This window comes from Solea solea, chromosome 3, assembly GCF_958295425.1.
Source record: "Solea solea chromosome 3, fSolSol10.1, whole genome shotgun sequence".
Lineage (NCBI taxonomy): Eukaryota > Metazoa > Chordata > Actinopteri > Pleuronectiformes > Soleidae > Solea > Solea solea.
In genome coordinates, this window is record NC_081136.1 from 23,416,385 (window position 1) to 23,444,151 (window position 27,767).

The window sequence follows — 27,767 nt, forward strand, 5'->3', positions numbered from 1 at the left end:
CATCATGGTTGCAAGTTCGATTCCACCCCTGGCTGATTGTACTCAATTCCATTGTGAGTCGCTTTGGATAAAAGCGTCTGCTAAATGACATGTAATGTTACTAAGGAGGACGGTATAATCATGTTAATAGCAGCAGTAACTTCATTACAATGCATGAGAATGTCACCTAGTGTTTTAAGGTTTAATAATATTACATTGTCTAGTCTAGATATTTTATTATGTTTTTCTTTCTTCTTAGAAAACCACATTACCAAAGATAATGGAGAACCCAGCTGTAACCTAGTATCTCCACATCCATCTGCCATCACAGCCACCGAGGTTGCTTTATGGCCGTGAGTTTGCGCAGCTCAAGATCTCACTGATGAACCTTTTTCTACAAAATGCATCACAGTTGTTTGGTCGATCGTTTGCAACTGGAAGAGGCAAGGTTAATCTCAGGTGCGTACCTCAACTCTCCAACACCCTTCTCAGACGAAATGACTGCCCTTGATGACAAGTTTGGTCAACCACATCTGAGAGCACTGAAGCACATCACTGCTGTGATGGATGCACCAGACATGACTGGGATCTTGTTGCGTTTGAGGTTTGCTCTCCAGACACTGGTAGGGATGCTAAGGTTACTGGGTCCTGAGGGAGCTATGAACTTACAGTGCGGCTCACATGTTGCCTGCTTGCTAAGCAAGCTTCCACCTGAACAGAGAGCAGAGTTTTGACGTTGCATGTTCTGGATGGCATGCAAATCCACACTTTAAGTGACCTGAAGTAGGAGTCCTGATGCCAGGACTCTAAAGGGCAGTTAACAATGAGAGAACCAAGGGAGGAGTCTGTCCAGACCTGTGGGTTAGCAGGGTAAGTGTCACACCAGTGTCCTTGATATGAAGGATGCTGCTAAGAATCCAGTCCCATCACCTCAACCCACACCAAAAGGCGGCAAAATCATGCCATTCTGGCCATTCTTCAATAATGAGGAGCACTACCAATGTCTGTGTACAGCTTTATCGAAACTAACAAAGGACCATCTGGCAGACTAGATCAAGAGCAACAAGAGGTGTTGGTGCTCTGCAAGATCACAACAGGCAGCACAGTGTAACCTGTAAAAGCCATGTCGCCTCTGCCAAGGGAGACACCTGCAAGTGCTGCATGATGTAAACCTGAGGCCATCAAATCTGCCAGAGGCAACACCAGCCTCTGTGAGTTGCGGTCCAATGGCAAAAACAGAGGTACTGTACCTGAACAGACCCACTTTGTCTCGGTCTTGTCTTGGTCTCGATACCCTCTGGTCTTGGTATTGTCTTGGTCAATGTGCGAAATATACCGCAGCTTTCGGTACCTACTCAACTCAACACATCCATTATTACAAGCCTGTACGTCTACTTGCCTTAAGTCAGCACATATTGCCACATATCCAACCTCCACACACACATCAAATCTGAATCGGATCAATCAAAAAATAATATTTTGCCAATATTTTAGAGAACCCCCCAAAATCTCCAATTTCCAAGGGAGCTCATGTCTCATTAAGGGGGCTAAGACCCTCCTGGCTCCCCTGTAGTTCACACCATGGTCTTGGTCTCGGTTTAGGCTACAAGTCTAGTGCTGTCACAGGAAAACAAAAATGAAGCTAAACAATGCCAAGCTGTCAATCAGTTAAAAATACTTAACAATCCTAAAAATGTGGGTTAATCTCCAACAATTACCAGGGAAATTTGTAAAATCTCAATATTTAACAGAGTCTGGTGATGTTGCTTATTAGGCCTAATCCAATTCAGGGAAGTTAATATCATACAGTGTAATTGGCTACTAAAATGGGACAATTTCAAGTTTATGATTTTGTATCTTTAATTTGAGGTTACAATTTCATCTACAAATTAAGTATGATTTAAATCAGTTCCATATTTCCCATTCTTTTGACAGTTGTTTGAGGTGTTAGCTGTTTTGTCAGATGACTTTGGGGCCAGTCAGTACCAGTCATGACAGTCTTCATGTCACATGACATACTCTGTCTCTGTATTGTTCTGCCTGTAGTTGAAATAATTCCTTCTAATTATGTATTGAATGTAAACTGTGGCTGAACCCCAGTATGCTGCTGTTCTTCAGTTCATGCAAGTTATGGTGAAACTTCAACACTGTTTGTTTTTTTTACGGGCTCGGTCTTGGTCTCGGTCTTGTCTCGACCTGGTCTTGCCTTGACTTGGTCTGTCTTGGTCTTGTCTCGGTCTCAATACCCTTTGGTCTTGGTCTTATCTTTGTCTCAATACCCTCTGGTCTTGGACTTGTCTCGGTCTCAATACCCTTTGGTCTTGGTCTTGTCTTTGTCTCAATACCCTCTGGTCTTGGTCTTGTCTTGGTCTCGGTTTAGGCGGTCTTGACTACAAGTCTAACACACGTACACAAGCATTCACAAATACATTTGAGGCCCTGCCCATACAGCCCTGTATGGGCACATACCCTGCCCTGATAGGTGGTATGAAAACATGACTAATATCACAAGTCAATATAGTGGGTATTGTAGTGAAGGAACCAAACTCAAAAAAGTGATGAACCAGAGCAAAGTCATGAGGGTATTTTTGGACAACAACTTGCTCTTACCACTGTTGTTCTGCTTTTCCTCTGCTGTGTCCTCCTCTCTTTTTTCCTCCTCTTGCCAGTCACAGGGAACATTTCATCTAAATGAGATGCACCAGACAGGAGACGTGATTCTAGGTGGACTTTTTGAAAATAACATGTTCTCTGCTAATCCTGATCTGTCTTTTATTTTAGAACCACATCAGTCTAATTGCTATGGGTGAGTCTGTAAGAGAAACAGAAAAATGAAGAAGCTGAGATAAATTATGTCACTAAGTTAAGACAATGTTCTGATTATCTTGTTATTACTATGAGCACATTACATCATTCTGACCTTATTAAAGCATTTACATTTTATTGTGGGTGATGAATTAAATAATAAATTGCAGTATCTGTAGCTGTGGAATGTGTAGCTTTGCTTAATTACTGTTTAATATATTTTGAATACTAAACACTTGTATTTTATATCAGTTTTAATGTTATAGGATACAGACATGCTCAGACCATGGCCTTTGCTATTGATGAGATCAACAGAAACTCCAACCTGCTGCCTAATGTGACTCTGGGATACAGTCTGTATGATCACTGCAACCAACTACGAATAGGATTTCGTGCAGCACTGTCCTTAGTCAGTGGTCAAGAAGAGCAAGTTACATTAGAGGAGAACTGTGTAGGAACTCCTCTAGTCCTAGGGATTGTGGGTGATTCTTCCTCCACACGTTCTATTGCCATATCCACATTGTTAGGTTTGTACAGAGTGCCTCTGGTAAGTTGATCTGCCTCTGAAGTCAATCATTGCTTAAAGTGATTAGCATTTTATTTAACTGAAAATTTAAATGAAGTTGTAAAGATGTATGCAAGTGGCTATGACTGGTATCAAGATTTAATATTTTTCGCAGGTGAGTTATTTTGCCACATGTTCCTGCCTGAGTGACAGACAAAAGTTCCCATCTTTCTTCAGGACGATCCCGAGTGATGCTTTTCAGGTGAAAATCTGTCTGCAGAAAAAATTAAAATGATAAAAAAATGAATCACTAGCCATGTTGTATCTTATTTTCATAGTTGTGTGGTGTCAAATATTCAACACTTAAAGACCTGCTTAGACATGAGTCTTTGATTAACCTGTTTAGCAGGATTTCTAGTGAAAGATGATTCCAGCCTGTGCACTAATCCCTCTGCTCTGTGTCCACATAGGTGAATGCTATGATTCAGATTTTAAAACACTTTGGTTGGACTTGGGCAGGTCTGCTCATCAGTGATGATTATTATGGAGTCCATGCTGCCCGCTCCTTTCACTCTGATCTGGGTCCAGCTGGTGGAGGTTGTCTGGCTTACACAGAGACTTTTCCTCGGGATGACGACCCTGCTGAGTTTAGGAGAATAGTAGATGTGATGAGGAAATCTACAGCTCGAGTGGTGATTGTGTTTACAAGCCAGAGTCGTATGATTAACCTCATGAAAGAGGTCAGTCCTTAAAGAGATATGTAGTAAAAACCCTTTTAGCCTTTGAAAAACAGATTTTGTTACTAATATATTAATTGTAATTTGATTAAATTGCTGCAAAGAAGGTTTTAGAGTAATTTTATTTTATTTACTAATGGAAGACTCTGCTGAACTAAGGAGAATAGTGGATTTGATGATAACATCTAAAGCTCAAGTTGTGATTGTATTTGCACAAGAAATGCACATAATTAACATCATGAAAGAGGTCAATCCTGAAAAAGGTCATGTGACCAAAACCCTTTAGCCTGTAAAAATAGAATTGATGATGTTACAACTGTAATTTTTACTATAGTTTTAAAGTAAGTTTGCTTATGAGAATATAATGCATTTTGCATGTTACACTCTGTTACACATGTGTTCATGACTTGGAAACTGATATACGCTTGCTCATAAGAAAGTATAAATGTATATACCTGTTAACATGCAATGATAAACCTAAGTTCATACCTGTATTTTAAGAACGCTGCTAAGGTTTTGGAGTAATATTGCTTGGGAGAACAAATAGAATGTCACTTGTTATACTGTGTGTGTAAGGGTTTGTTTTTGACATCAACTGAGGGAACCAGAATGCAGCAGCTCGACTGGTCTTCAATTTAGCAAAGTTCTCTCATACTCCACTCCCTTCACTGGCTTCCTGTAGCCGCACGCATCCGCTTCAAGACTCGTGCCTGCATTCCATGCTACAAATGGATCCAGTCCAGCCTACATCCAGGACATGATCAAACCCTACACCCCAGCCTGCTCACTCCGCATCGGCAAACTGGCTTGCTGCCCCCTCACTAAGAGGATCGCAGAGGAATTTGCCAAACTCATGACTGTTCTCTGTCCTGGCTCCCATCAACATCGAGACAGCAGAAAGCCTCCACATCTTCCGCCACCGACTAAAAAACACATCTCTTTCGACTTTACCTCAACTAAGACGACAACGACAAAAAAAAACAAAAAAACACTTACTTGTACATCGCACTTATGACGAGCACTTTATAGTTTGGCTTACTTAAAGCACTTACTACTTCTAGCTCTTGTTTGCACCCAAATGTTGAATGCACTTGTAAGTCTGCTAAATGAAATGTAATGTAATGTAACTATAACATGTTTTACTGGTATAATAGTATGAATTTATATATTTACAATGCAATGCACAGGTGGTGAGGCAGAATGTGACAGGCCTGCAGTGGATGGCCAGTGAAGCCTGGTCATCAGCTGCTGTGCTCCAGACTCCTCACCTCATGCCATACCTGGGTGGAACACTGGGCATCTCCATTCGTCGAGGAGAAATACCAGGGTTCCGGGACTTCATGTTACAAATACGTCCTGACCTACATCACAACAACACAAATGGAAAAAGTGTGGTGAGTCTTTCCCTCTGATTCGGTACCTGTGACATTAATATCCTGGCATTAATTAAGAAATGTATTTACTCTCAGGTGAATCAGTTTTGGGAACACACATTTCAGTGTAGATTTGCACCACCTCCAGCAGGTTGGGTGGAAGCTGGAGGAGAATTATGCACTGGACAGGAAGTTCTAGAGAATGTGGAGACTGAGCTCCTCGATGTTTCAGACCTCAGGTCCGAGTATAATGTGCATAAGGCTGTGTACGCTCTGGCATATGCTCTTGATGACATGCTGCAGTGTGAGCCAGGGAGAGGACCTTTCAGCAACAACACCTGTGCTCATTTACAAAGACTGGAGCCTTGGCAGGTGTGATATCAGTTGACACTCGACTCTTAATTTTGTATGTTTATATATAAATGTACAAAATATATATATTTATTTTGGAAGAGCTGACAGAACAATAAAGATATGATTGATAAATTAAGCATGTCACTTTGCCTCAAGTGACATTGGATTTTAATCAGTTGAAAGAGTAAGTGAAATATGGAATGTTATAGTTTGATTTTTAATTCTAGGTACTGCTGTGTTCACAAACGTACAGCATATAATAGAACAAATAGAAGGTATTCTAACTGTCTCGTTTATTTATTTGCATGCCTCTGTGCTAGTGAAAGATACAAGCCATTAAAGGCTTTCAAATTTACAGTTCATCCATACATCCCAGAGTGTTGGTTGCCTGCACATTTTTGTCCAAACCTTACTGAGCCCTAAAAGATACTGACCAAAAGAGACCCAGACCTGATACAGTTAGTGTAAGCTGAAGCATACTCGTTGTATGTGGTTATGACAAATGACAGAATTATAGATCATCTAATATCTATATCTGTCTTTCCCATTCTTGTATGATATATTTGGGGAATTATTTCAATCTGGGCACAAAGGCTAACTTTAAGTCACAATTAACTTCCTTTTAAGTCGATATTGGCATGTTATACGAGGAAATATTTTAACGGTTGTTCAGCTGAAGCAAACAACCACTGGGCACTAATTACAATTTTCTTTCTGGTTTTTCTTCTATGTCTAATTCTAATATCAAAGCTTGTGTATTATTTGGAAAAAGTCAACTTCACCACGACATTTGGCGATCGAGTGTCATTTGATGAGAATGGTGATGCCTTACCAATATATGACATCATGAACTGGGTGTGGCTCCCTGATGGAAAAACTAAAGTTCAGAGAGTGGGTGAGGTTAAGAGGTCAGCTTTCAAAGGTGGAGAAGTCACACTGGATGAAGACAAAATCTTCTGGAACTTTGAATCCAAACAGGTTACTTCTTAATTTTACTGCTATCTCTTTGCCCCACTTATAGGTTTGAATTCTTAATTTTCCTCTGTGACTCTACATTAGATTGCTGTAATACATTTTCAATGAATGTTGTCACCCACCCTAGTCTATGTTGGTACAGGCAAACCCCATGTGAACATACGTGTGCAACCCTACATTTTGTTACCATTGACCGTACTCAGCAAATGCTCATACATTACATCCAAAATCATTTCCATTACAGATGATGGTATACACTTGTTTTGGTTGAAGAGACAACAAAAGTTATGGTAAACATGAACGGCTTGTTTGAGGTTGTGTGGGGACACCTGTACAACCCATCATTCAAAGAAAAAATAATCAAAAAAAAAAATTCTGCCATAAATTTAAATTCTACCAAGGCCACTGAAATGAGTTGGGAGAACAGTGGGCATGTACATGCAAACAGACATGAGCAGCAACCCTCTGCAGAAAATAATAAAAAAGTAAGATATGATAACATATCGATCTTTCTCCACACAGCCTCCTCGGTCAGTGTGCAGTGAGAGCTGTCCTCCAGGTACCCGCATGGCCAGAAAGAAGGGGGAACCTGAGTGTTGTTTTGACTGTGTCCCTTGTTCTGAGGGGAAGATCAGAAATACTACTGGTGAGTGTAAACTTTCAAACACCACAGTTCAGAGATGTTGAGGCAGATGTTCTAACACTCAATCTACAATGTAGGTGATAAATCCTGTTAAAAGGGTTTTGGTTTTTTTTTGCTCTCCACTATTGTCAAGTGCAATACTCAGTCAAGTCTTGACCTTACCATGTAAAAGTGTCTTCAGATGATGCATGCTATGAATTGGCAGTATACAGATAAAATTGAATTGAGTTGTTTGAACTTGTATCTCATTCCTCTTTTCTCAGATTCCATGGAATGCACTAGTTGTCCAGAAGATTTCTGGTCCAGTCCCGAGCGTGACCACTGTGTTCCTAAGAAAATAGAGTTCCTCTCCTACCATGAGCCTCTGGGTATCTGCTTGACAACCACCTCACTGTTGGGCACATGTATCTGTGTTGTTGTTCTGGGCATATTTATCCATCATCACAGCACACCTATAGTTCGTGCCAACAATTCAGAACTCAGTTTTCTTCTCTTGTTGTCGCTCAAATTGTGTTTCTTGTGTTCATTGCTCTTCATTGGACGACCCAGATTATGGACTTGCCAACTAAGACATGCAGCATTTGGCATCAGCTTTGTGCTTTGTGTCTCATGTATCCTGGTGAAAACCATGGTGGTTCTGGCTGTGTTCAGGGCCTCCAAACCAGGAGGTGAGTCGAGTCTCAAGTGGTTTGGTGCTGTGCAGCAGAGAGGGACAGTTCTGCTTCTGACTTCTGTTCAAGCAGCAATCTGCACTGCCTGGCTTGTATCTGCTTCACCAGTGCCTCATAAAAACACCCAGTATCACAGTGACAAGATAGTTTATGAGTGTATAGTTGGGTCCACAGTTGGTTTTGCAGTTTTACTTGGTTATATTGGTTTCCTGGCCGTCCTCAGTTGTGTGTTAGCTTTTTTAGCAAGGAATCTTCCAGACAGTTTCAATGAGGCCAAACTCATCACTTTCAGCATGCTGATCTTCTGTGCAGTGTGGGTGGCCTTTGTCCCCGCTTACATCAGCTCACCAGGCAAATATGCAGATGCAGTGGAGATATTTGCCATCCTGGCCTCCAGTTTTGGCCTCTTGGTGGCACTGTTTGGACCCAAATGTTACATAATCCTGTTAAAACCAGAACAAAACACAAAGAAAGCTATCATGGGTCGAGGCACCACAACATATCAAGGTTAAAACTTCTGTCTCTCTGGCTGCTCCACTCTCTGTTTTAGAACTGAGTCACATTACCAGATAACAATGGAGGGAATAAAGATAATAAATAAACCAATTACATTATTTATTCTACCATTTTTCTCTACCAGCTTATTTGTTAATGGACCATTTTTAGTCATGCCATATTAAAATCACTTTATAGACATGAGAACAAGGACCAATTATGAAAAAGTTACACGACACTTCCTGTTTTGTGGCGAAATGGCGGGTAAATTCAAAATGACTGACCTCCGGTTTGGTCAAGTTTGTGTTGATAGACATGTTCAGAGTCAGCCTTTTGTGTCACGTTTGAAGTTTCAAGGTGATCGATCAATGTATGGCAACATAGTAGGGAACTTCCTTTTTCGTGGCGAATGGTCGAAATTTACCAGGATTTCAGTAGCCACACCCTTTTGAATCCACAAAACCTATCAATAACCTTTTGTCTTTGATGTGATTAGTACAAACTGTACAAATGTTGGTACAAAAAAAAACGCACTTTGTAAATGAGTTTCTTCATTTACAAAGCACACAAATCGCCAGAATGAACACAATATTCCCCCCAAGTTTCAGGAAATTTGGGAAATTCAGTTGAACTTAATTTGGGCTGTTTTTCATGTGCAACGTTTCAAGAGTTTGTATGCATGTTATTCACCTCAAAAATTACCACAAGGTCTCGGAATAATAATAATTATAATATACTGTTTATGAAAACAAGCAGATAATAATTCTAATCATAATAGTAATTCCCAATACAATAAGGATACATACGCTTACATACATATGCAAGTAGAATAGTGACAGTCAAGCCATGCCGTGCCAAGTCGTGCTGGAATTGTACCATAGCGGAAAAGGGCCATTAGCAAACTGAAGTGGATCTAACAGTTCTACAGCTAGTGGTAGAAGAGAGACAGGAGGAAGGAAAGCGATATGCCAAAACGGTATCAATGGCCAAGCAAGGGAGACTTACTGGGAGGGCCTAGAGAAGAAAAAGCTCAGCTGGTGTGACATCTGGCAGCATCCTGTAATCAGCGTGGGATTGGAAATTGGAAGTGGACCTTGATAAGAAGCTTGTGTTTCCCCCAGAAATAGTCGCTACGACATTTCGGCCAGACATGGTCCTGTGGTCTCCAAAAACAAAGCTGGGATATGTTGTGGAATTAACAGTACCATGGGAAGATGGGGTTGAAGAGGCTTATGAGAGGAAAAATAACAAATATTCTGACCTGGCAGCTGAGGCATCCCAGAACGGCTGGAAGACCTACATCTTCCCAGTAGAAGTGGGATGCAAGGGATTTGTTGCCACATCTACCACCAGTCTGCTGAGAAAAATAGGGGTGAAGGGTCGCTCTCTCCAACAGGCCATCAAGTCCATGTCAAGTGCTGCTGAAAAAAGCAGTAACTGGCTCTGGATCAAGCGTAAGGACCCCTATTGGGCAGCAAGGTAGAGACAGATGGTATGCGGTCAGGCTTAGGCCCGACTCAGGGAGAAGGACACCCCTGCCGTGCAGAGCCCATTAGGGATATGGAGTGTATGGCATGGAGGGGGGTGTACCTGAGATGCTGGGTACACCGTTGAGTCCTCGGGAGACGTTGTGGCCTTCAATCAATGAAACGTCAATGAAGCAGGGTGTCCACCTGATGACCCTAATGACATAGATTACCCTTCTTTACACCACTCCACACCGACTGCTACTGTCAAGAGTTTCCTACTCAAGGGATTGAAACAACACCAGCCACTGTGAGTTGCGGTCCAATGGCAAAAACAGAGGTACTGTACCTGAACAGACCCACTGAGGGTAGTAGGGTCCTTCTGAAGGTCGTCAAGGTCAGGGTCCACATAAAGAGTGTTTTTCAACGAGTGTAGAGCTATGGTTGGCTCAGGACAAAACAGATGCCCCAGAAGCCACCCTGGGGTTAAGCTGGCTCTTCCACACCTATATCCTCAGTTACAAGCATTGCCAAGTGGATTATGGCGCAATATTTACAAAATTCTAGCAAGTTCCTTTACCCTATAACACCAGAGACAAAACAGTCTATTGGCACCTTTGGGACAAGCACTGAGGAAGGGATGACCCACTGTTGCCTCAGGAGCTTCTGCAGCAGTGGAAAGCCTGGAAGGACTAAAGATCCTACTGCAGGTCACCCTGCCCCTGGCATATTTGTCAAAGGGGGTGGACATAAACGGTCTGCACAGAGAGGTGCACATATTTTGTAATGCCTCTGAGAAAGCTTATGACTCTGTAGCATACCTCCGAACCACGAACAAACTTTGTAGCATACAGTGTAATTGGCTACTACAATGGGAGAATTTCAAGTTTATAATTGTGTATCTTTAATTTGATGTTACAGTTTCATCTACAAATTAAGTATGATTTAAATGGGTTCCATATTTCCCATTTTTTAGACAGTTAGAGGTGTTAGTTGATTTTGGGGCCAGTCAGTACCAGTCATGTCAGTCTTCAACAGCACACAAAAGACCTTGTCTCGGTCTCAATACCCTTTGGTCTTGATCTTGTCTTGGTCTCGGTTTAGGCAGTCTTGACTACAAGTCTAACACACATACACAAGCATTCACAAATACATTTTAGGCCCTGCCCATACAGCTTAATGTTCTGCCCTGATAGGTGGTATGCAAGAATAACTAATATCACAAGTTAATATAGTGGGTATTGTAGTGAAGGAACCAAACTCAAAAAAGTGATGAACCAGAGCAAAGTCATGAGGGTATTTTTGGACAACAACTTGCTCTTACCACTGTTGTTCTGCTTTTCCTCTGCTGTGTCCTCCTCTCTTTTTTCCTCCTCTTGCCAGTCACAGGGAAAATTTCATCTAAATGAGATGCACCAGACAGGAGATGTGATTCTCGGTGGACTTTTTGAAAATAACCTATTCTCTGCTGATCCTGATCTCTCTTTTATTTTAGAGCCACATCAGTCTAATTGCTATGGGTGAGTCTGTAAGAGAAACAGAAAAATGAAGAAGCTGAGAGAAATTATGTCACTAAGTTTGACAATGTTCTGATTATCTTGTTATTACTATGAACACATTACATGATTCTGACCTCATTAAAGCATTTACATTTTATCGTGGGTGAAGATAATGATAAATTAAATAATAAATTGCAGGAGCTGTGAAACGTGGAGCTTTGCTCAATTACTGTATAATATATTTTGAATACTAAACACTTGTATTTTGTATCAGTTTTAATGTTATAGGATACAGACATGCTCAGACCATGGCCTTTGCTATTGATGAGATCAACAGAAACTCCAACCTGCTGCCTAATGTGACTCTGGGATACAGTCTGTATGATCACTGCAACCAACTACAAATAGGATTTCGTGCAGCACTGACCTTAGTCAGTGGTCAAGAAGAGCAAGTTACATTAGAGGAAAACTGTGTAGGAACTCCTCTAGTCCTAGGGATTGTGGGTGATTCTTCTTCCACACGTTCTATTGCCATATCCACATTGTTAGGTTTGTACAGAGTGCCTCTGGTAAGTTGATCTGCCTCTGAAGTCAATCATTGCTTAAAGTGATTAGCATTTTATTTAACTGCAAATTTAAATGAAGTTGTAAAGATGTATGCAAGTGGCTATGACTGGTATCAAGATTTAATATTTTTCGCAGGTGAGTTATTTTGCCACATGTTCCTGCCTGAGTGACAGACAAAAGTTCCCATCTTTCTTCAGGACGATCCCGAGTGATGCTTTTCAGGTGAAAATCTGTCTGCAGAAAAAATGAAAATGATAAAAAAATGAATCACTAGCCATGTTGTGTCTCATTTTCAGAGGTGTCTGGTGTCAAATATTCAACACTTAAAGACTTGATTAAACATGAGTCATTGATGAACCTGTTTAGCAGGATTTGTAGTGAAAGATGATTCTAACCTGTGCACTAATCCCTCTGTTATGTAACGCTGCTCTGTGTCCACATAGGTGAATGCTATGATTCAGATTCTAAAACACTTTGGTTGGACTTGGGCAGGTCTGCTCATCAGTGATAATGATTATGGAGTCCATGCTGCCCGATCCTTTCACTCTGATCTGGGCCCAGCTGGTGGAGGTTGTCTGGCTTACACAGAGATTTTGCCCAGTGTTTATGACCCTGTTGAACTAAGGAGAATAGTGGCTGTGATGAGGAAATCTACAGCTCGAGTGGTGATTGTGTTTTCAAACCAGAGTCGTATGATTAACCTAATAAAAGAGGTCAGTCCTTACAGAGATATGTTGTAAAAACCCTTTTAACATTTGAAAAGATTTTGTTACTAATATATTAATTGTAATTTGCTTAAATTGCTGCAAAGAAGGTTTTAGAGTAATTTTATTTACCAGGACAAATGGAAGACTCTGCTGAACTAAGGAGAATAGTGGATTTGATGATAACATCTAAAGCTCAAGTTGTGATTGTATTTGCACAAGAAATGCACATAATTAACATCATGAAAGAGGTCATTTCTGAAAAAAGTTACGTGACCAAAACCCTTTAGCCTGTAAAAATAGAATTGATGCTGTTATAACTGTAATTTGTACCGTAGTTTTAAAGTAACAATGTATATACTTGCAATTATAAACCTAAGTTCATACCTGTACTTTTTTTAAGAATGCTGCTAAGGTTTCTGGAGTAATATTGCTTGGGAGAACAAATAGAATTTTGCTTGTTATACTGTGTGTGTAAGGGTTTGTTTTTGACATCAACGGAGGGAACCAGAATGCAGCAGCTCGACTAGTCTTCAACTTACCAAAGTTCTCTCATACTACACCGCTTCTCTGCTCCCTTCACTGGCTTCCTGTTTGTCCCATTTGTTCCATGCTACAAACGTATCCAGTCCAGCCTACATCCAGGACATGATCAAACTATACACCCCAGCCCGCCCACTCCACTCTGCATCGGCAAACCTGCTTGCTGCCCCCTCACTGAGAGGATCGCAGAGGCAATCGCCAAACTCACGACTGTTCGCTGTCCTGGCTCCTGTCATTTTTGTGAACAATAGGTGATGAGTTGATGATGCAGGAAGAAACCCCTCTGACACAGGACTCGTACTGAACAGAGGGATTTTATTTGGTTACAAGTCAGGCATGAGACCAAGCTCTGCAGCAGCTCGGGAGAATGTGTTCCAGCCGAATCTCCGAACAATTCTGCCCCAGAGAGGCAAAACTAACCATATTTAGATGATCTAACATTTTCATTGTAGGCTTCACATGTTCCAACACCCGCCTTTCTCCTGTTTCCATGGTGCAACATACTTTATCACCATTTAGTTAAACAAGAGACATCTATACTTCCTAACATCCCATATCCAGGACAGACCCAAATGGTGGAATGAGCTCCCCATCAACATCCGGACAGCAGAAAGCCTCCACATCTTCCGCCGCCGACTAAAAACACGTCACTTTCGAGTTTACCTCGACTACGACAACAACGACGACAAAAAAAAAAATACAAAAAACAGTTTCTTGTACATCGCACTTATGACTAGCACTTTATAGTTTGGCTTACATGAAGCACTTACTACTTCTAGCTCTTGTTTGCTCGTAAGTCGCAATTGTAAGTGTCTGCTAAATTACATGTAATGTAATGTAACTATATCATGTTTTACTCGTATAATAGTATGAATTCATATATTTACAATGCAATGCACAGGTGGTGAGGCAGAATGTGACAGGCCTGCAGTGGATGGCCAGTGAAGCCTGGTCATCAGCTGCTGTGCTCCAGACTCCTCACCTCATGCCATACCTGGGTGGAACACTGGGCATCTCCATTCGTCGAGGAGAAATACCAGGGTTCCGGGACTTCATGTTACAAATACGTCCTGACCTACATCACAACAACACAAATGGAAAAAGTGTGGTGAGTCTTTCCCTCTGATTCATTATCTGTGACATTAATATCCTGCCATTAATTAAGGCATGTATTTACTCTCAGGTGAATCAGTTTTGGGAACACACATTTCAGTGTAGATTTGCACCACCTCCAGCAGGTTGGGTGGAAGCTGGAGGAGAATTATGCACTGGACAGGAAGTTCTAGAGAATGTGGAGACTGAGCTCCTCGATGTTTCAGACCTCAGGTCAGAGTATAATGTGTATAAGGCTGTGTACGCTCTGGCATATGCTCTTGATGACATGCTGCAGTGTGAGCCAGGGAGAGGACCTTTCAGCAACAACACCTGTGCTCATTTACAAAGACTGGAGCCATGGCAGGTGTGATATCAGTTGACACTCGACTCTTAATTTTGTATATTGTTTTTATTTTTGAAGAGCTGACAGAACAATAAAGATATGATAGATAAATTAAGCATGTCACTTTCCCTTAAGTGACATTGGATTTTAATCAGGTGAAAGAGTAAGTGAAATGGTATGTGAAATGGTATGTGATGGTTTGATTTTTAATTCTAGGTACTGCTGTGTTCACAAACGCACAGCATATAATAGAACAAATAGAAGGTATTCTATATGTCTCTTTTATTTCATGTGCATGCCTCTGTGCTAGTGAAAGTTACAAGCCATAAAGGCTTTCAAATTTACAGTTCATCCGTACATCCTAGAGTGTTGGTCGCCTGCACATTTTTGTCCAAACCTTACAAAGCCCTAAAAGATACTGACCAAAAGAGACCCAGATCTGATACAGTTAGTGTAAGCTGAAGCATACTCGTTATGTGTGGTTATGGCAAATGACAGAATTGATCATCTAATCTAAATTTGTCTTTCCCATTCTTGTATGATATATTTGCACTAATTACAGTTTTCTTGCTGGTTTTTCTTCTATGTCTAATTCTGATATCAAAGCTTGCGTATTATTTGGAAAAAGTCAACTTCACCACGACATTTGGCGATCGAGTGTCATTTGATGAGAATGGTGATGCCTTACCAATATATGACATCATGAACTGGGTGTGGCTCCCTGATGGAAAAACTAAAGTTCAGAGAGTGGGTGAGGTTAAGAGGTCAGCTTTCAAAGGTGGAGAAGTCACACTGGATGAAGACAAAATCTTCTGGAACTTTGAATCCAAACAGGTTACTTCTTAATTTTACTACTATCTCTTTGCCCAACTTATTGGGTTGAATTCTAACTTTTCCTCCGTGACGCTGCATTAGATTGCTGTAATACATTTTCAATGAATGTTGTCACCCACCCTAGTCTATGGTGGTACAGGCAAACCCCAAGTGAACATACGTGTGCAACCCTACATTTTGTGACCATGGACAGTACTCAGCAAATGCTCATACATTACATCCACAATCCTTTCCATTACAGCTGGTGATATACATTTGTTTTGGTTGAAGATACAACAAAATTATGATAAACATGAACCACTTGTTTGAGGTTGTGTGGGGAGGTTTGTTGGTACAAACACCTGTACAATCCATCATTCAAAGACTGCAAGGTTATAAAAAAAGATTCTGCCAAATATTTAAATTCTACCAAGGCCACTGAAATGAGTTGGGAGAACAGTGGGCATGTACATGCAAACAGACATGAACAGCAACTCTCTGCAGAAAATAATGAAAAAGTAAGATATGATTACATATTGATCTTTCTCCACACAGCCTCCTCGGTCAGTGTGCAGTGAGAGCTGTCCTCCAGGTACCCGCATGGCCAGAAAGAAGGGGGAACCTGAGTGTTGTTTTGACTGTGTCCCTTGTTCTGAGGGGAAGATAAGCAATATGACTGGTGAGTGTAAACTTTTAAACACCACAGTTCAGAGATGTCGAGACAGATGTTCTTACACTCAATCTACAATCTAGGTGTACGGTCCTGTTAAAAGGTTTTTTTTCTTTTTTTTGCTGTCCACTATTGTCAAGTGCAATACTCAGTCAAGTCTTGACCTTACCATGTAAAAGTGTCTACAGATGATACATGTTATGAATTGGCAGTTTACAGATAACATTTAATTGAATTGAGTTGTATAAACTTGTATCTCATTACTCTTTTCTCAGACTCCATGGAGTGCACCAGTTGTCCAGAAGATTTCTGGTCCAGCCCCCAGCGTGACCACTGTGTTCCTAAGAAAATAGAGTTCCTCTCCTACCATGAGCCTCTGGGTATCTGCTTGACAACCACCTCACTGTTGGGCACATGTATCTGTGTCGTTGTTCTGGGCATCTTCATCCATCATCACAGCACACCTATAGTTCGTGCCAACAATTCAGAACTCAGTTTTCTTCTCTTGGTGTCACTTAAATTGTGTTTCTTGTGTTCATTGCTCTTCATTGGACGACCCAGATTATGGACTTGTCAACTAAGACATGCAGCATTTGGCATCAGCTTTGTGCTTTGTGTCTCATGTATCCTGGTGAAAACCATGGTGGTTCTGGCTGTGTTCAGGGCCTCCAAACCAGGGGGTGAATCTAGTCTGAAGTGGTTTGGTGCTGTGCAGCAGAGAGGGACAGTTTTGGTTCTGACTTCTGTTCAAGCAGCAATCTGCACTGCCTGGCTTGTCTCTGCTTCACCAGTGCCTCATAAAAACACCCAGTATCACAGTGACAAGATAGTTTATGAGTGTATAGTTGGGTCCACAGTTGGTTTTGCAGTTTTACTTGGTTATATTGGTTTCCTGGCTGTCCTCAGTTGTGTGTTAGCTTTTTTAGCAAGGAATCTTCCAGACAGTTTCAATGAGGCCAAACTCATCACTTTCAGCATGCTGATCTTCTGTGCAGTGTGGGTGGCCTTTGTCCCTGCTTACATCAGCTCACCAGGCAAATATGCAGATGCAGTGGAGATATTTGCCATCCTGGCCTCCAGTTTTGGCATCTTGGTGGCACTGTTTGGACCTAAATGTTACATAATCCTGTTAAAACCAGAGAAAAACACAAAGAAGGCCATCATGGGTCGTGGCACCAGTTAATACTGCCTTCTCTGGGTTCTCCACTCTGTATTTTAGAATTGACTCATATTTACCAGACAACAATGGAGGGAATAAAGATAATTAACAAACCAATTACATTATTTATTGTGTAATTTTTCTCTACCTGCTTTTTTGTTAATGGACCATATTTAGTCATGAAAAAAATCAATTTATAGACATGAGAACGTGGAGCAATTATGAACAAGTTACACGGCACTTCCTGTTTTGTGGCGAAATTTTGGCTAAATACAAAATGGCTGACTTCCTGTTGGGTCAAGTTTGTGTTGATAGACATGTTCAAGGTCAGTCTTTTGTGTCACGTATGAAGTTTCAAGGTGATCGATCAATGTATGGCAAAATAGTAGGGAACTTCCTTTTTCGTGGCGAATGGTCGAAATTCACCAGGATTTCCGTAGCCACACCCTTTTGAATCCACGAATCCTATCAATAACATTTTGTCTTTGATGTGATTAGTACAAACTGTACAAATGTTGGTACAAAAAAACGCACTAAAAGGAGTGTCTTCATTTACGAAGCATGCAAATCGCCAAAATTAATACAGTATTCCCACCAAGTTTCAGGAATCCTGGGAAATTCGGTGGAACCTAATTTGAACGCAAGGTCTCGGAACAACAATAATAATAATAATAACTAGTACCGCAAACGGTTCTGAACGGGTTCGAGCTTTAGTCCTCTAGCTCATCTCCCGTTCATTCACCGCTTGCGGTACTAGTTATTTTCAGCGGCGTCCCTGCGCAAAGTTAGAGTCCTGTTTAAAATGGCCAACTTCCTGTGTTGGGTGTTCAGGGAAGGTCCCTTGAATGACATATGAAGTTTCGTGCAGATCGGACAATGTTAGACTTTACTTCCTGTTTCGGGCGTTCTACTTCCTATAGGTAGGGCATATTTTACAGACATGTCCAGGATGGGTCTGAGGTCTCACATATCAAGTTTAAGTGGATACAACAATCCCTGTTAGAGCAGCATCAGAAAATGTAAGTGTAATTTTGTCTGCCGTTACCGGGGGGGTGCTGTTTTTGAAATTGAATATTTTCATATAGACGTCTTCAGGGCCTAACTATCATCAATCTGCTTACTACTGATTCACTTTTTCAATAATATAAAAATTAAGAATATATGGCCAAACAATCACACATGTTCTGTAGAGGGTGAGTTCAAATGTTGATGTTTAGTGATCAACGGTAGATTCCATTTTCCAAAGCGACTATTTAGATAGTTGAAAGGTGAGATATAAGTCAATTGTAAGCAAAAACTTATATATGAAATAATTTACTCTCCCATTTCAGCCTGTTCACTCAGCTGCTGTTTAAAATTGTTTGACTTATCATATCTATTAATCTATTTATAGTCTTCAGTGTGTCCATTTACAAACATACTGATCTGATAAATGAAATTGTATCATTTAAAACTTGAAATACAAACAGTTGCACTGTGAAGACAAATGACAAAAGAATGATATGTAATTGACACCTGACGTTGCTGAGGACCTGCCCCTATTGCTAATTATTCTGCTCTGATAGGTGATGTGCAAGAATAAACATGATCATGAGTGAATAAAATGTGTGATGTAGTGAAAGGAATGAACTCAGAAAAGGGGTAAATCAGAGGAAAGTCATGAGGATATTTTTAGACAACAAGTTGCTCTTGCTAATGTTCTCCTGCTTTTCTTCTGCTATGTCCTCCTCTCTTTATTCCTCCTCTTGTCAGTTACAGGAACAGTTTAATCTAAATGGGATGCACAAAACTGGAGATGTTATTCTCGGTGGACTTTTTGCAATCAACTTCTTTTCTGCTGATCCTGACCTGACTTTTACCTCAGAGTTACAGCTGCCTACTTGCTATGGGTGAGTCTGACAGTATCTGTATTTGTGAAATGTATAACTTTGCAGTTACTGTTTGAAATATTTGCGAAAGTAAACACTTACGTCTTTGTGGTAGTTTTCATGATATAGGATTCAGACAGGCTCAGACCATGGCCTTTGCTATTGATGAGATCAACAGAAACTCCAACCTGCTGCCTAATGTGACTCTGGGATACAGTCTGTATGATAACTGCCTACAAATAGGAATTGGATTTCGTGCAGCACTGTCCTTAGTCAGTGGTCAAGAAGAGCAAGTTACATTAAAGGAAAGCTGTGTAGGAACTCCTCCAGTCCTAGGGATTGTAGGTGATGCTACCTCTTCAAATTCTATAGCCATTTCTACAGTCTTAGGTTTGTACAGAGTGCCTCTGGTAAGTTTGTAAGTCTTTCAATTTGATCATTATTTTGTTAAAAATTGTAATTGAATTTGAATTAAACAAACAAACAAACTGTATTTCAGGATATATGTTTTTTTTTTGTAGGTGAGTTATTTTGCCACATGTTCCTGCCTGAGTGACAGACAAAAGTTCCCATCTTTCTTTAGGACAATCCCGAGTGATGCTTTTCAGGTAAATATCCACCCCGGCTTCCTCCCCCAAAAAGGGTATCACCATTCATGATATGTGTCTCGTTTATGGAGTTGAGTGGTGTCAGATATACAACATTTAAAGACAGTGATTAAACATGAGTCTTTGATTAATCTGTTGAGCAGGATTTCTAGTCAAAGATGATACCAGCATGTGCACTAATCCCTCTGCGCTGTGTCCACACAGGTGAATGCTATGATTCAGATTCTAAAACACTTTGGTTGGACTTGGGCAGGTCTGATCATAAGTGATGACGATTATGGAGTCCACGCTGCCCGATCCTTTCACTCTGATCTGGGTCCAGCTAGTGGAGGTTGTCTGGCTTACACAGAGATTTTGCCCTGGGGTGACGACCCTGCTGAACTAACAAGAATTGTGGATGTGATGAGGAAATCTACAGCTCGAGTGGTGATTGTGTTTGCAAATAAGAGTCGTATGATTAACCTCATGAAAGAGGTCAGTCCTGAGAAAATATGAGGCAAAAACCTTTTAGCCTTTCAAAAAGTAATTTCGTTCATGATGTTTCACCTGTAATTTGTTAATGTTTGTGGTAAAAGGTTTCAGAATACGATTGTTTACCAGGACAAATACAAATGTGCCTCTAATTGTGTGAACACACAGGTTTGAGTGTGACATTAACAGTGGAAACTAGATTATACTTTACTGCTATAATAACAACAAACAAATAATAATGATAATTGTATAGCTCTTTTCATGAACGCAAAGTGGCTTTACATTCACTGAATTTAGAAAAGAAAAAAAAGATACAACTAATGTATGACCATTTATAAAAGTGGTCTTGAAAAGATGTGTTTTGAGAAGTGATTGAATGATTGAATCAGAAAAGTCACAGGTGGGTTGTGGTAGTGAGTTCCAGAGAGAGGGGGCTGAGTGACTTTGAACTGGAACCGTTGAGAAATGGGAAGCCAGTGCAGGTTCTGGAGGACAGGGGTGATATGATTTCTGAATTGGGAGTGAGTAAGTTAGTTGTTGGTGAACCGTAGAGGATGCTGTTGCAGTAGCCAATTTTGGAAGTGATAAATGCATTGATCAGGGTTTCAGCAGAATAGAAGGAGAGTGAACTGTTCTCTGTTGGTATGATCTTAAGAGGTATGATCTTAACAAGAGACCACAGAGACCAGAGCCAGTGATGTTGAAGCAGGATTCCAGACGGAAGAGAAGGATGAAGGTGTCGAATGCGTCAGTGAGGTCAAGGAGGATGAGGATGCTGAGGTATCCAGAGTCAGAGGAGAGGAGGAGGTCATTCACGAGTGCTGTTTCTGTGCTGTTCTATGAGCCGAATCTGGATTGGAATTTTTGAAATAGATCATTAGTGATGGCCTTTGAGGATGGGGTGACAACAGCCAGTTTAAGTGAATTGGGGATAGATCCAGAGCTGAGGGAGGAGTTGATGATTTGTGTAATGATTTTAATGATGTGGTATGATTTTGTAAACTTGTGATAATTCAGTATGTGCCCAGGCACGAGAAACCTAGGGCCAAGGAAGAACATGTGGCCATTTAAATGTAGGCACTCCTCAAACTAGTTTAGGGAGAATTTTAGCTTCAAAGATTTAGACCTTCTGGGAGCCAAGTGACAGTATCATCATATTTACATAGTCCAACCCCATCAGTGACATTTGATATCTGTTAGCCCACAGGACATAAAGTATTGCAGTAGTTTGAACACATTTTTATCAATAGCAGGTATAGGGACCCCAAGGATTCTATGAAGAGATCCCAGGGGGTTCACAGAGAAAAAAAAATGAAATATGAATACAAATTTCATAAAAATGAAAAACAAGAAAGGTAATATACTTAAGAGTTAGAAGTATCAAATATAGATACGTATTTCTAATATCAAACCAAATACATTCAAGTGGCTCTGTGGTGTAGTTTGGATGGATCAGTCTGTTGCTGATGATGTGCCAACTCTCAGCTAGTTGCCAAGTCATTGGTATCACAGTCAATACTTACATACATACCATAAAGCTGTGTCATTCACAAATTATTCAAGCACATCAGGTTGGTTTGTTATTCATATTAATTGCAGATGCTCACATGTTCCCAGTACAGTTTATAATACGATCATCTGATCAAACTGAAGTTTTGATGTGCATTTTAATAAATAAATTAATAAATAATAATAAATTGATTTTTCTTTGTTTACTCGATTTGTGCTGGACTGACTTGTTGCTGGTTTTCTCATGGCTGGTCACATATGCAGGTGGTCAGGCAGAAGGTGACAGGCCTGCAGTGGATTGCCAGTGAAGCCTGGACATCAGTTGATGTGCTCCAGACTCCCCACTTCATGCCGTACCTGGGTGGAACACTGGGCATTGCCATCCGTCGAGGAGAAATACCAGGACTCAGGGACTTCCTGTTACAAATACATCCAGACCTACATCACAACAAGACAGATGAAAATAACATGGTGAGTTTCCACTTTGTATTGACATTTGTAAGAATAATATACTGTCATTAATTTGAAAATGAACTTCATTGCATGTGAACTAGGGCTTAAATTCCGGGGGGGACATCCCCCTCCTTCAATAAAGTTGTCTTCCCCAAAATAACATTGTGAACACAAATTAATAATATTAAGTAGTATAGTAACATTCATTGCTAATCATAAAACTGTCATTAGTTAGTGGACAATAAGTAATTTATTACTCCACTTCAACAACAGTTCAACAATCACATACAGAACATGAAAAGGAATATTTCAGCTGCATTTTCCTGCTTAGCCCGTGGCATGTTTGGCAAAACCACATCTCACTACCTGGTTATGCTTATTGTCAAATCATACTAAAGCAAAAGTAGCACGTCATGTAGCATAGCATTCTTCATAGATATATAGATTAGACCAGTGATAATGGTGAGCAATGATATTCTGTATATCATATATTGTGTCATTTTATGTATCAACACTGCCATTGTTGGTATTGCTGGTTAAACATACAAAACTGTACGCAGGTAGGATATGGACTCATTAGAACAAGTATTATAATTATTTTTAAACATTTGAACGGGGCTCAACACTGAAACTTTACTGTTTATTGTATCCCCAAACAATGAAATGGGATTTTCTCACCCCTGCAGGTGAATCAGTTTTGGGAACACACATTTCAGTGTAGATTTGCACCACCCCCAGCAGGTTGGGTGGAAGCTGGAGGACAATTATGCACTGGACAGGAAGTTATAGAGAATGTGGAGAATGAGTTCTTTGACATTTCAGACCTCAGGCCAGAGTATAATGTGTATAAGGCTGTGTACGCTCTGGCATATGCTCTTGATGACATGCTGCAGTGTGAGCCAGGGAGAGGACCTTTCAGCAACAACAACTGTGCTCATTTACAAAGACTGGAGCCATGGCAGGTGAGATATCAGTTTACACTCAACTCTTAATTTCACTTAATCCTTTGACCTTCGACAAGAGTTGAATTTAGTATGTAGTATGTGATATATTCCTAAATAGTTGTTAGTGGTGGTTAGTCAAACAACCAGTGTATAGTAATTGTATTTTTTTTGTGTGTTCCTTATATATCTGATTCTCATGTCAAAAGCTTGTTCATTACTTGGGAAAAGTGAACTTCTCCACAACATTTGGTGATGAAGTGTCATTTGATGAGAATGGTGATACCATACCAATATATGACATCATGAATTGGGTATGGCTGCCTGACAGAAGAACTAAAGTCCAGATTGTGGGTGAGGTTAAGAGGTCAGCCTTCAAAGGTGAAGAACTCACACTGGATGAAGACAAAATCTTCTGGAACTTTGAATCTAAACAGGTTACAACTTAATTGTATAGACAACCATTGCTTTGCCTCACTCATTTGGCTAGATTCATATTTTCCTCTGAGTCCACAGAGGGTTGCTATGGTCCATCTAATGTGTATGTTGTCATCCACCCATACTTGATGGTACCTTTTGAGTATAGAGTCCATGTACATACATACATGTTCACACACATTTTTTGGCTTGGGATATTACTCACCAAATGCTCAGGCTTCATCAACACAACATGTTCCAGTCTAGTTGTTGGAACCCTCTACTTTTGAAGAAAATACATCAAATAACACACTAACCATTATTGATCCCCAAAGGGCAAATCATTTGCACGTCATCACATTTACATAACCTTCAGCCAGCATGAACAATCTCACAACAGTCAGCATCAACAGATTGACAGACAATGAAGTAAATAACTGCATGTCAGGTTTAAATGCTAGATTAAGTGGCATTTAAAATGACGGCTATCTGAGTTGAGCATCTCGATAGGTGATAGAATAAAATAATTTAAAAAGCGATTTGTTTTACACCGGGTGCATAGTACTGGCAACCTGAAGGCATCACCTCAAACTCATCTGCCAGAATGTGTTGGGGTTTGGCTGACAATGGAGATGGCCTTCTTTCTTGATTGCCTCTCCCAGAGGGACATCACATCTTTTTGCCTGACTCCAATGATCTTGGAGCAGATCTAAAATGTAACAAATGCTGTTTGTATCCTTAAATGATACATCCATCCATCCATCTACCACTTTATCCTCCACAGGGGGGTCGCAGGGGGTGCTGTGCCAATCTCAGCTGACATAAGGCGACAGGCGGGGTACACCCTGGACAGTTCGCCAGGTCGCCAGTCCACCAGTCCATTGCAGGGCCACATATAGAGACAAACAACCATTCACTCACAAATTCTCACCTACGGTCAATTTAGAGCGACCAATTTAACTAATCTCCATATTGCATGTTTTTGGAGGACTGTGGGAGGAAGCCCGAGAATCTGGAGAAAACCTATGCACACACGGGGAGAACATGCAAACTCCATGCAGAAAGGCCCTTGTTCCAACCGGGGCTCAAACCTGGGTCTTTTTACTGCAAATGCAAGAGTGCTAACCACTACACCAGCCATGTGGCCCTCCTCAAAAGATAACCAACAAATAAAAGAGTTAAAAGAAATGTATTAAAATCAATATGCACATTTCAAAAGAGTTCAGCTTCCTCACTTGGTAAATTCTCTGCTGGCTTGTTTTGACCATGGACTCAGTATGGCAACTCTTTGTGTACATGGAACTTGGAAAAGAGGGGACCTCATCCGATATAACAACATATATTTCTCTCCACACAGCCTCCTCGGTCAGTGTGCAGTGAGAGTTGTCCTCCAGGTACCCGCATGGCCACAAAGAAGGGGGAACCTGACTGTTGTTTTGACTGTGTCCCTTGTTCTGAGGGAGAGATCAGCAATACGACTGGCGAGTGTAAAGTTTTGAACGCCACAGTTCAGAGATGTTGTATGAATATGTATCTCATCACTTTCCCTCTTTTCTCAGACTCCATGGAGTGCACCAGTTGTCCAGAAGATTTCTGGTCCAGCCCCCAGCGTGACCACTGTGTTCCTAAGAAAACAGAGTTCCTCTCCTACCATGAGCCTCTGGGTATCTGCTTGACAACCACCTCCCTGTTGGGCACATTTATCTGTGTTGTTGTTCTGGGCATCTTCATCCATCATCGTGGCACACCTATAGTTCGTGCCAACAATTCAGAACTCAGTTTTCTTCTCTTGGTGTCGCTCAAATTGTGTTTCTTGTGTTCATTGCTCTTCATTGGACGACCCAGATTATGGACTTGTCAACTAAGACATGCAGCATTTGGCATCAGCTTTGTGCTTTGTGTCTCATGTATCCTGGTGAAAACCATGGTGGTTCTGGCTGTGTTTAGGGCCTCCAAACCAGGAGGGGAGTCCAGTCTGAAGTGGTTTGGTGCTGTGCAGCAGAGAGGGACAGTTCTGCTTCTGACTTCTGTTCAAGCAGCAATCTGCACTGCTTGGCTTGTCTCTGCTTCACCAGCACCTCATAAAAACACCCAGTATCACAGTGACAAGATAGTTTTTGAGTGTGCAGTTGGGTCCACAGTTGGTTTTGCAGTTTTACTTGGTTATATTGGTTTGCTGGCTGTTCTCAGTTGTTTGTTAGCTTTTCTAGCAAAAAATCTTCCAGACAGTTTCAATGAGGCCAAACATATCACTTTCAGCATGCTGATCTTCTGTGCAGTGTGGGTGGCCTTTGTCCCTGCTTACATCAGCTCACCAGGCAAATATGCAGATGCAGTGGAGGTATTTGCCATCCTGGCCTCCAGTTTTGGCCTCTTGATGGCACTGTTTGGACCTAAATGTTACATAATCCTGTTGAGACCAGAAAGAAACACAAAGAAAGCCATCATGGGTCGTGGCACCACATAGTAAAACAGTGAACACTGCTGTCTCTCTGTTTGACCCACTGTATTTTAGATTGGTATTTATACGATCACAATGCAGGCAATTAAATTATTAATAAAATACTAAAATTAATGTATTATATTTTCTCTAACTTCTTATTTTACCAATGTTGGGAGTTAACATAATTTTACATAGTAACAAAAAGAAACTTCTGGAGCTACAACTAAAAAGAAAACATACGGCTTGAAGAGAAAAGAGACAGATACTACAGGAGCCAACCGGCACCACAGCTAAAGGACAACCAATTGATTAACGGTGACACTGAAGTTGCTCTTTCTCTGCTAAACAGGTAGTTATGTTATTTGTGTATGTGCAATTTGAAGGGGCTGTGATTTCTTTATCCATATCAATTTAGTAATGTATTAAGTTACACAGCATGTTATTTTTGTAGTTTACTTGAGAACTTTTCCTACTTCGATGTACACTGAAGGCCAGAGCTCTCAAGTCTCACACATTCAGCTAGGCTAACATGGTTCACTATACAAATGAAATACTAGTTTCCATATCTATTTTAATCCAGTTTGACTTATGATGGGCCTATATTAAGGCACAAAAGTAGTTTTTTGTAGAGATATGTAAGTGTACATCTCAGCTTATTAACATATGGATATAAAAACATTTGATTGTTTATTTTTTTTATATTATTATAAAATAGATATGTCAAAAAAGAGCTGTAAAACACTGTAACATACAGTATACACAACAAGAAAAAAATATATACATATAAATGTATGCTATTGTTAAAGCAGTGTCACCAAAATTCATCATGGACAGTGTCGAGCTTTGTTTCCAGAAGGAGACATCATCATTAACATCAGCGAACACTTGGGTTCGAGTATGTCTGTCCTCCTTCTTGGTCTTTATGGGTCCTCAGGTGGGTGAAGAGGCCAATCTTGGACCCAGATATTTTGGGGCAGTGTGGACATGGGCGGGTCATGGTGGTTGTGGGTTTGCATGCAATCATTTTGGTGGCAGCAATCTCCTTTCCGCGTCTGCACTTGTCTTCTGCAGCACTATTGAGATCATCATTATACTGTGCAGCTCCATCTCAAACAAGTTTTCTCCAGGTCGCCCTGTTTGTTGCTGTGGCCTCCCAGGTCTTAAGGCAAAGGTGGCACACTTCTTGAGGTTTGCTTTGATGTTGGCATTGTACCTTTTCTTTTGGCCCCCTGGCACACACTTTCCCAGAACAAGCTGTGAGTAGAGATTTGCTTGGGAAGGTGAGAGTCAGGCATCCGAATCATGTGCCCCGTCCATCTGAGCTAGTGTTGGGAGATGATGGCAGTGATGGTATAGATGCCAGCCACCTCCAGGACACTGGTGTTAGTCTGTCGATCCTCCTAGGTTATCCTGAGAATTCTCCAGAGGTACCTCTGATGGAAAGCCTCAAATTCTCTCAAATACTTGCTGTATGTGGTCCAGGCTTCTGATCCATATAGGAGAGTGGGGAGCAATACTGCTTTCTCGACCAGAATTTTGGTCTTTGACAGGAGGTCGCAGCCCTCAAAGACCCTTTTTTCAGTCTTGAGTATGCCCTGCTGGCACAGCTAAGACGATGGTGTACCTCTTCATCAATGGTGGCTTTAGATGACAAGAGGCTG

The 27,767-nt window shown here is 40.9% G+C and overlaps 3 protein-coding genes across 3 annotated transcripts in view; all 3 read left to right on the forward strand.

Moving 5' to 3' along the window:
- The first annotated feature begins 1,977 nt into the window (after positions 1-1,977).
- LOC131456018 (extracellular calcium-sensing receptor-like) lies at positions 1,978-8,554 on the forward strand. Its single transcript, XM_058623969.1, has 9 exons — positions 1,978-2,785; positions 3,037-3,331; positions 3,465-3,551; positions 3,760-4,029; positions 5,214-5,417; positions 5,505-5,771; positions 6,504-6,731; positions 7,251-7,374; positions 7,635-8,554. Exons 1-9 carry the CDS (start codon positions 2,475-2,477, stop codon positions 8,552-8,554), a joined length of 2,706 nt encoding a protein of 901 aa, XP_058479952.1. The 5' UTR covers positions 1,978-2,474.
- A 2,735-nt stretch (positions 8,555-11,289) lies between these two features.
- LOC131456021 (extracellular calcium-sensing receptor-like) lies at positions 11,290-17,420 on the forward strand. The gene is made up of 9 exons (XM_058623974.1): positions 11,290-11,523; positions 11,777-12,071; positions 12,205-12,291; positions 12,513-12,782; positions 14,218-14,421; positions 14,509-14,775; positions 15,361-15,588; positions 16,123-16,246; positions 16,513-17,420. Exons 1-9 carry the CDS (start codon positions 11,294-11,296, stop codon positions 17,418-17,420), a joined length of 2,613 nt encoding a protein of 870 aa, XP_058479957.1. The 5' UTR covers positions 11,290-11,293.
- A 1,695-nt stretch (positions 17,421-19,115) lies between these two features.
- LOC131456022 (extracellular calcium-sensing receptor-like) overlaps positions 19,116-27,767 on the forward strand; it is a 41,565-nt gene continuing 32,913 nt past the window's right edge. Inside the window, exon 1 of the mRNA XM_058623975.1 lies at positions 19,116-19,285. Within this exon, the coding sequence (XP_058479958.1) occupies positions 19,116-19,285 (170 nt within the window). The remainder of the gene's footprint in view (positions 19,286-27,767) is intronic.